Source organism: Onychostruthus taczanowskii, unplaced genomic scaffold (genome assembly GCF_017590055.1).
Source record: "Onychostruthus taczanowskii isolate IOZ18803 unplaced genomic scaffold, ASM1759005v1 scaffold14, whole genome shotgun sequence".
NCBI classification, from domain to species: domain Eukaryota; kingdom Metazoa; phylum Chordata; class Aves; order Passeriformes; family Passeridae; genus Onychostruthus; species Onychostruthus taczanowskii.
The window spans coordinates 355,175-364,926 of NW_024498573.1; the positions used below are offsets into that span (position 1 = coordinate 355,175).

The 9,752-nt window shown below is 58.1% G+C and overlaps 1 protein-coding gene across 1 annotated transcript in view; it reads right to left on the minus strand.

Moving 5' to 3' along the window:
- Positions 1-635, minus strand: part of POU4F3 (POU class 4 homeobox 3) — a 1,182-nt gene extending 547 nt beyond the window's left edge. Inside the window, 2 exon segments of the mRNA XM_041397494.1 lie at positions 1-261; positions 519-635. The exon segment at positions 1-261 is cut by the window's left edge and continues 47 nt beyond it. Of these exon segments, the coding sequence (XP_041253428.1) occupies positions 1-261; positions 519-635 (378 nt within the window).
- Positions 636-9,752: the final 9,117 nt, after the last annotated feature.

Genomic DNA, 9,752 nt, shown 5'->3' on the forward strand with positions numbered 1-9,752 from the left:
GCCAATAGGTTCTGTCTCCAGCAGGTCGGCGCCGTCCAGCGCCGGGTGCGGGAGCGGGTGCGGGAGGGCGGCGAGGGCGGCGGGGTGCGGGAGGGCGGCGGCGGCGCAGGGGACGCCGCTCATGGCGTGGAAGGCGGCGTCCGGCTTGAAGTGAGGGTGCAGCTGGTGGCCCTTGGCGTGGGGGGCGATGTCCGCGGCCGCCAGCGCCTCGGCGCGGGCCAGCAGGCTCTCATCGAAGCTCCCAAATATATTGCCCTGCAGCTGCGAGCAAGAGCACGCATGGCGAGGTCAGTGGGGAATTCTGTCATCTCTGCCTGAAAAACCGGCCCCGGCACCGCGGGTCCTCCCCGGAGCTCAGGTCATAAAAATTAATGGGGAGAGAGCGGCCCCGCTCCGCACGGCGCGGATCAGGGGCGGGCACGGGGGGGGCGCGGGGCCGCGACGCGCGATGGTGCCGCCGACATGAAAAAAACATTAACCCGTCAGAAAATGTGGCTCAGAGCCCTGCATCCACGTACCTGCGGGGCCGGGAGGCAAACTCTGCGCATCGCCTCGCTGCCGGCGTGCAGGCTGGGGAACTTGGGCTCCTGCAGGGCGGCGGGCACGGCGAAGGGCTGCTTGGCGTCCATGGCCATCACCCCGGCGCGGCCCGCGGGCGGCGGGCCCCGGGCATGGGCGCGGGGCTGTGTCTGCCCTCGGCACTGCCCGGGCGAGCGGGGTTGGGTGGCAGAGCTCCGCCGGCGCCCGCCCCCCCCGCGCCCCCTCGCTCATCTTACAGCCGCCCGCCCGCCCGCACGGGGCGCGCACGCGTGGTGCGGCACCGGCACGGACCGGCGGCCCCGCTCGAACCCCGCTCGAACCCCGCTCTCCCTCGGCCGGCACGTCCCGGGGGAAGAGGCAGCAGCCGGCGTTTCTCCGTGGGCAAACCCCGCGGGCTGGCGTCCGCACACCGCCCCGGGAAAGCGGCTCTGGAGTTGGCATTGTTCTGCTGCTGAGCGGCCCTTTCATTTCTGCTCTGCCAGTCTTCACGCATCTTCAGACATTACTGTACTTTGAGGCACCAGAGATGCAAATACTTTGCAAAATTCTGAGTTCTTAAGCAGAAATAAAACCTACTCCGAGATTTAACGTTTCCAAGTCTTATAAACCTCGGTAAATACGGACCCGGAGGAGCCGCTCTCTGCTTTCTGACAAACGGGCTCTGATCGCGGGCAGAGGGAAGGAGCGCTGCGCTGTGGTGACACGGTTCCTTTGGGAAACACGCAGCGAGCCCCGACCGCAGGGCCAAGGAGCGGCTCGGGCTGGAAGGGGCTCCCGGGCGGGTCGGGCCGGCCCGGGCGTGCGGGAGCGGCAGCAGCACCGCGGACAGCGAGCCGCTCCGCTCCGAGCCACTCCGAGCCGAGCCGAGCCGAGCCGCTCCAAGCCCGCTCCCAGCCCTCCTCGCTCCCGTCCTGTCCCGCTCCCGCCGGGCCGGGCCGGGCCGGGCCGGACTAGCGGCTCCCTCCCACCGGGGGGAACCGGCGCGTTGTGGCGAAGCTGCCTGCCCTGATTTACGATAAAACATTTAAAGGAAATCATTTATATTTCAGAGGCCCTAAATAGCTGCATGAAAGTTTTATCTGAAGTGGCACCGCTTTAAAGGCGGCCCTGCTTGCTGGGAGTAATTAATAGAGGGATAAATTTCAGGCCTTTGTTTTGTTTTGGTTTTTATTTAGCGCTGTCTGTTAACGCCAGTGAACACGGAGATGCGAAGGGCGGATGTAGAGCCCGAGTAGCGCCAGACCCCGGCTCCGGCCCCGGCTCCGGGGTGCCGGCGGAGTGGCAGCTTTTCTGTCTCTCTGCTGCTGTTTCATTCTCTCCCAAGCGAGGAGAAGCTGCCGGGGATCCCCAGGCTCCTTCTGCCCGTCCCGTTGTCGCTGCCACAGCCGAGCGTCACCCGTGGGGCCGCAGCGGGCTCGGGCCGCTGTCGCGGCTCGGAGGGTCCCTGTGGCAGCCCACCCCAGCACAGCTCTCCTGCCCACCCGCCTTGGGCACGCTCCTCGCCTCCCTCCGCAGGCAGCCGGGCCGGGCAACGCGGCTGCTGAGCTGCCTTTAATGAATGCTGTAAAATATTGATGCTCCTGGCCCTGCCTGCTGCCGTTACACCTCAGAGCCGGGGGAGAGGAGTCCAAAGGATAAACAATAACAAGTTAAAGGAGCCCAGATGGTTTGCCATCAGAAACTGTCTGCAGACTCAGAGGTGTCACTGCAATAGATTTCAGAGATCATTCACCTACTGGTAAATAATTAATGACATTTCTGGAAGAAAAAATCCAAACCCATACTCTGCTGAAACATTGCTGGCGACTCACTGGAAATCTGAAGGCAAAAGTCAGATTAAAAGCATGTGCTTTTTCCTTTTTATCAATTTTGTCCTTTGTCACAGTTCATGGATTGTTATCAATTCTCCTAATACATCAAAATATTCTGTTCTTATTTAGATTTTAATTCAAAGCTCATGACAGAGTGGTGCCAATAGGTTCTGTGTTTCATTGTATGAACTCCATGTAGTTTAAAAAATACGCAGTACATGCTGACACAGGAGTGATGTCCTGTGGAAGTTTGTGAAAGTTTCCGGGGAAGTCTGAAATAAAACCATGAGTTATTTAATCCACACTTCATGCTGGTACCCTCTCTGCCACGGGCTGGGGGCAGCAGGACGTGTTGCAGTCACAAAGCTGACAGAGCTCACCTGTCTGAGTGTTCTTCAGCTGCTGTTCAGAACCCTCACGATGTCCTGCACTGCTCTGGAGGAGCTGCGAGGCAGCTGAAGCACCACAGCTCCCACAGGGACACCTCCCTGCACCTTCACCCCTTTGCTCCTGCTCTGGAGGCTTTGCTCCCCTCCCAGCTCTGGAGCAGCCAGGTCTCACTGCTCTGCCCCTGTGTTTGTACTCACTGCAGATCTGGAAAAGAAATCCTGTTTCCAGACCTAGGTTTATGTGATAAAATAACTTCTGTTGCTAAAATGCAGCCAGTTACCAAAATCATAGGATCAGGGGATGGTTTGTGTTGGATCATCCCCAGGGTTTGCTGGACCTCAGGGGGTTCCATGGGCCCACTGCTTGAGCTCATGTGCCTGCTGCCTGTGGAGGAAGAGGACTAGAGCTGGCTCTGGAAGGTTCCTGTGGACCCTGAGCTTGCATTTCCAGCACCCCAGAGCTGTGAGCCATGCTGCACCACGGGTGACACAGTTGTTCCACTGCACAATCTGATGGAGGAAATATCTCGAGTTACCCAGACAGTCAATTATTCATCAGCTAAATGGCCAAGCATCAATTACCTGGCCTGATGCTCTTATTCATTAAGGAGATTGAAGAACCCACCTTAACAGAGCAAAAAAAAAGTTGCTAAGTTACAGGAGCTGTCTGCTGCAGTGTCGGGCTTCCAAAGGAAAGGGCCTGCCCTGAGACTTCCTCTGGGTCTGCAGAGTGTCCCCCAGAGCACTTGCTTTTGTGGAGCCTGTTCCACTGCAGGCTGGAAGAGTGGCCTTGGGGAGAGCAGCTGGGGTTGGGCTGAGCCTTGTGTGGGACCATGGGGCCTGAAAGGGAGTTTGGCAGGACTTGGAGGGTTAAAGGGAGGGACCAGGGCAGGCCCCATCGCCCTGGGAAGGTTTTAATGCAGGTGGGGAAGGGATGGGAAGTGTTTCAAAGAGCACAGCTGCCATGGCATCACAGCAAGGACAGGCTTCCTCTGCAGGCAGGGAGCACAGTGGGGGTCACCCCCACAAACCCACCAGAGGGCTGAGCAGTGGGCCAGCTGCTGAACTTCCTTCTGAGGAGAGGGAAGGGGAAGCATCTGGGATCTGTGCATTGCTTCAGGTTAAGTTAGAAGTGCTTTCTCTCCTCTTGTGTAACTAAAATCCAAGCAGGGCTCTGCTGGCTGCAGGGGGGCTCCTGGCAAGCACAGCCTTGGGCACGTCCTCGGCCTCAGGTGGTGGCACAGGTGGCCCCAGGGGCTCAGGAGGTGTTTGTGGGTGTCAATCCCAGACCAAAGCCCAAAGCCCAAAGCCTTTGGCATTAGCAGAGCATTGTGGCCATGCTAGAACACAAGAAGTGCTGGGGCTGTGCTGCAGCTCTGCCGTGCTGGATGATGGGGCAGGACAGACAGCCTTGTCCAGCAGCAGCAGGTGGACAGCTCATCAACTGAGCTTTGAATTTTTCAGGAAGCAAGGTTTGGGTGTGAGATTCCAGCAAAACAGGAGGCCACTCTCTTGGGAGTGGCATCCTTTACTCACTCGTATTGTACATGAATTATAGAATTTTTTACATGCATCCTTCAATGTAATTAAAACTGCAATAAAGGACACACCAGTCCTTGATCAGAACAATCTCTCCCCTTCCTGCTGGAGAGGATGGGAGCAGTGGGGCAGTGCTTTCCACAGGTGGAACAGAACACCCAGCTGCCAGGCATCTGGTTATATTTGCTCCTAATTCTAGAAATACATCTAAATGCACCTAACAGGACTGTGCCACAAGAAGTTAATGAGGAACAAACATTAATTATTCATGCCCTGAAACAGTAGGTCTCCTAATGTTTTTGCTAATCAACAAGTGAAAAACATCTGTATCTTCTCAGGGCAATCTTGGGGGGACAGAAGAACAACGCTGACACTGGGGACTGCCCCCAGAGTCTCCCCCTCTAGCTCAGTGAAGGGTGTTTGTTCCCAGCCCAGCAAAGGTGCCACGAGTGTGGGAGCACGAGCAGTCTTGGCCCTGCACCGCCCAGCAGCAGCAGCTCTGCACCCCGACATCTGCCAGGGGCACGGACGGGGCTGGCCAGGGGTGCCCGGGGAGCACGGACAGGGGAGGCTCAGTCTGCTCCCAGAGCAGAGAGCTCAGGCTGTTTGGTGAGAGCCAGCTCCCTCTGGGTGCCCCCGGAGCCCCCTCGCTCCTCTGCCACCCGCAGGTAACACAGAGCCACGGGAGCAGCTCCAGGGAACAGAGGATGGCAGCGTTGTCTGACAGAGCCTTCGCCACGAGAGAGCACAGAGAGGATTGTGATGTTGAGTTGACTTCAAAAAACTTTCACATGAATTACTAAAGAAATGTATAATTTATCGGGGTTTAAATAAATCACTGGCAGGAGTGCTTTAAGGCGCAGGACGGGCTATAATTAACTCCCGTCACGGAGCGCAGGGCTGCTCCAGCAGCGACACGAGGCACCAAAGGAATTCGGCTCCAAAAAACAAGGTGAATGACGGCAGAGCAGTCAAAGCGCTGGGCTGGGGGCGACGCCGGTGTCCCCAGGCTCCGGGGCTGTCCCCCAGCTCCGGGGGTGTCCCCAGGCTCCGGGGGTGTCCCCAGGCTCGGGGGTGTCCCCAGGCTCCGGGGGTGTCCCCAGGCTCGGGGGTGTCCCCCAGCTCCGGGGGTGTCCCCAGGCTCCGGAACAGGGTTCGGGCTCCCCCGGAGCTGCCCCGGCAGTGCCCGGCCCGGGCTGAGCCCGGCTCCAGGGAAAAGTGACCCCGGTGGAGGCACAGGGACACTGCTGGGGGACCTGCTCTGCTGACAGGGGCCACTGCTGCTCCTGCCCTGCTGCTGCTCCTGCCCTGCTCCTGCTCTCTGTTCCTGCTCTCTGTTCCTGCTCCTGCCCTGCCCTGCCCTGCTCCAGCTCCTGCTCATGGCTGCCCTGCTCCTGCTCCTGCCCTGCTCCTGCCTCTGCTCCTGCCGTGCTCCTGCTCCTGCCCTGCTCCTGTCCTGCTCCTGCTCCTGCTCCCTGTTCCTGCTCTCTGTTCCTGCTCCTGCCTCTGCTCCTGCCCTGCTGCTCCTGCTCCTGCCCTGCTCCTGCTCCTGCCCTGCTCCTGTCCTGCTCCTGCTCCTGCTCCCTGTTCCTGCTCTCTGTTCCTGCTCCTGCTCCCTGTTCCTGCTCTCTGTTTCTGCTCCTGCCCCTGCTCCTGCTCCTGCTCTGCTGCTGCTCCTGCTCCTGCCCCTGCTCCTGTTCCTGCCCTGCTCCTTCTCCTGCCTCTGTTCCTGCTCCTGCTCCTGCCCTGCTCCTGCTCCTGCCGTGCTCCTGCTCCTGCCCCTGCTTCTGCTGCTGCTGCTGCTCCTGCTCCTGCCCCTGCTCCTGTTCCTGCCCTGCTCCTTCTCCTGCCTCTGTTCCTGCTCCTGCTCCTGCCCGCCTCTGCCCCTGCCCTGCCCGGGCCCCTCTGGCCGGGGTCACTGCCTCTGCCCAGCTGGAGGCACCCAGTGCTGAAGCCCCTGTCATGGGCTCTGTTTGGGCTGAAGTCTCTTGATCAGGTAAAACATGTTTTTGAACTTCAAATCCAAGAGACGTTTCTGACAAAAAGTGTGTTTCCCAGATGCTGTGAAAAAGTAATGAAAAACCCTGGATTTTTTTTTGTGGAAAAAGGAGGAAGCTCCAGGTGGAGGAGGCACCAGGCAGCGTGGCACAGGAGGCTTTACCCCCCCTGCCAGCTCTGCCCCCAGCACCCCGCAGGGATCAGCCTACCTGAGACCACCACACAGCCCCTGAAACTGTCTGTGGGATGGTCCTGGTGAGAAAGAAAGTGCTCTATTTATGAATTTAGGGTTTGATCATCACAGTTGTAAATCTGTCATGGAATAAAGCGGTGGAAGATATGAGAACCTCCAGAGAAACATCAGACAAACTTATTTTTCCCTTCTGAAAGCCCCTTGTATCAGTGATCTCACCAGCAAAGGCCCAGACGTGTTACACAACCTGCTCCAGAGGACAGAACTGGGTCCCCCGTTTCCAGGAGAGTTAAAATTAGATTGTCACCTTTGGGAACCCTCCCCAGAAGTTAGTGCTGCATTCCTTACAGCCTCGACTGGAGACTACAAAGAGATTCTTGGCCTGACAACGACACCAACAATTTACCTCCATGTGACTGTTCCCTTCAAACCCTTCCTGCAGACATTTGTTTCCTTCCAAGGGGCTCCTGGCAGGGCTGTCCCACCCTGCTGAACGCTGCTGCTGTGCTCAGGGAACTCTCAGATCACATTTGGAATGGCTGGGGGAAAAAATACATCCAAAGCCACACACCCTACCACAAATGCTACTCCCATTCCTCGTACACCCCTTTCCCGGTGAAAAGAATTTTAATTGTGTAGGAAGCAGCAAGTGCTTTGGCCACTAAACGTTTCCTGCTGCAGGTCAGGCTCTGCTCCTGAGGACCCTGCTGCTCCCTGCAGAGCGGGGCTGGGGCAGATTCCAGTTGAACTCTGGGCACTGAGATGTCTCAAAGCCACAGGTTTGTCACGGAGAGGCTCTTCAGCAGCACCAAGGAGAAACACGGGTTTTACATCAGCCTGCAGCACCTGGACACAGCAGGGACAGGGAGGGGCTGCAGGAGGGAATAGCAGAGCTGGTGAAAGGGCCAAAGACCAAAAACAAAGTCAATAATAGAAGACATTAGTTTTCACCCCAATCTACAGAGCAGCCAGAACTGGCAGGTGTGTCCTGCCAGGGTTTGTATCCAACAGCCCAGAACACTGCAAAGCTGTGAGAGAGGGAACCACCCTGGCCTGCACAGCTTCTGTTCAGCTCTGAGCCCCCACGAGTGCCACACAGCCTTTACTGGGCTCCCTCCACCCCTCTCCTCCCACATCCATTTGCCTGTCTTAACGCAGTGCAAGATTTCTCTCTCAGCTCTGACCTAAACCAGACCTGCACATTTCACACACAAATCCCCCTTCACACACCCACTTCCCCCCAAAGAAGTGATAATGCTCTTTTTCTGGGAGTTGTCATTTCTTGAATGGTTCTCCTTCCAATTTATTTCAGTTAGAATTTTGTCTTTTCTAAATCTTGAACCATTCCATACTATAACTTTATTGCAAAAAAGTCAACATGCATCTTAGAAATTTGGCTTGTAATCAATAAAACAAACATTACATATATGAATTTTAATGTGTAAACAATTAGAAATTCAACAATATCTGCTATTATCCTATTACACAAGTTCACAATCTGTAAAAACTATAGTACAAGGTTACTATACACCAAGAGGAGCTTTGTTCCTTTTCACATGATTTTGCCAAAGTGGTGTTTTCCTAAGCAGGTGCCTGGTTTCAGAGCTGAGGTGGTTCTGTCTGTTTTGCCCAGGTTAATTCAGCACAGAAAGGGAGGGGATTGTTTGCAGTGACTTCCTTCCCCCACGCCCTCACCCTGCAGTCTGTCCCCAGCTCAGGCTGGCACTCAGGCACCCCGAGGGCTGCTTTGCCCGAGGTGAATTCCCAGTAAACATCGCTGTGGAAGGAACGCAGCTGCACTGCCCTGCAGCTCTGGAGACACAGAAAGCCAAGGCAAACCACGCCAGACAGGCCCGGCGTGCCCCAAGACACTGGGGTGCCCAGAGGCTGTGGCAAAAGGCAGCAGCACCCAGCTCCTGTCCTCCTCCTCCAGCCCCTCTGCCCGGGCACTGCCAGCCCTGGGGTGGCACTGCCAGCCCTGGGGGCACTGCCAGCCTGGGGGCACTGACAGCCTGGGGGGCACTGCCAGCCTAGGGGCACTGCCAGCCCTGAGGTGGCACTACCAGCCCGGGGGCACTGCCAGCCCCTGGGGGCACTGCCAGCCCTGGGGGCACTGCCAGCCCCTGGGGGCACTGCCAGCCCTGAGGTGGCACTGCCAGCCCCTGGGGGCACTGCCAGCCCTGGGGTGGCACTGCCAGCCCCTGGGGGCACTGCCAGCCCTGGTGGCACTGCCAGCCCGGGGGCACTGCCAGCCCCTGAGGGCACGGCCAGCCTGGGGGCACTGCCAGCCCCTGGAGGCACTGCCAGCCCCTGGGGGCACTGCCAGCCTGGGGGCACTGCCAGCTCGGGGGCACTGCCAGCCCTGGGGGCACTGCCAGCCCTGAGGTGGCACAGCCAGCCCCTAGGGGCACTGCCAGCCTGGGGGCATGGCCAGCCCCTGGGGGCACTGCCAGCCCTGAGGTGGCACAGCCAGCCCGGGGGCACTGCCAGCCCTGAGGTGGCGCAGCCAGCCCCTGGGGGCACTGCCAGCCCTGAGGTGGCACAGCCAGCCCCTAGGGGCACTGCCAGCCTGGGGGCATGGCCAGCCCCTGGGGGCACTGCCAGCCCTGAGGTGGCACAGCCAGCCCCTGGGGGCACTGCCAGCCCTGGGGTGGCACTGCCAGCCCCTAGGGGCACTGCCAGCCTGGGGGTACTGCCAGCCCTGAGGTGGCACTGCCAGCCCCTGGGGGCACTGCCAGCCTGGGGGCACTGCCAGCCCTGGGGTGGCACTGCCAGCCCTGAGGTGCACTGCCAGCCCTGGGGTGGCACTGCCAGCCCCTGGGGTGGCACCTGGCACTCAGGCCAGCCTGCCAGGGGCACGGAGGGCAAACCGCAGCTGTGGGCAGCGCTCCGAGCCGGCCCTCGCTGCTCACCTGGCACAGGTGCCACCCCGCTGTCACCTCAGAGCTAAAACCATATGAAAAGGAACCCATTCTGTGTGTGTCGAAGGCTACCGCAGTTTTTCTTACAGCTTAATTAATCCACTGCAATTTTCGTTTTCCAAATACAAAAATACGACAATTCTTATTGAAATCTATATGCCGGTAATTTTAGTACACAAAAAAAGCAAAATATTTACAAAATTATACAGTTTAAGAAAAAACTCTGTACAAAAAAATATATAAATCCTTTTGATCCCTCTCTCCTTGTTTAAGCTGTCAGGACTCGGACATGTTTGCTGCAATGGACTTCTCACGATACACACTGTGCCACAGACATTAAAACCCCTAGAGGTGATGGGAG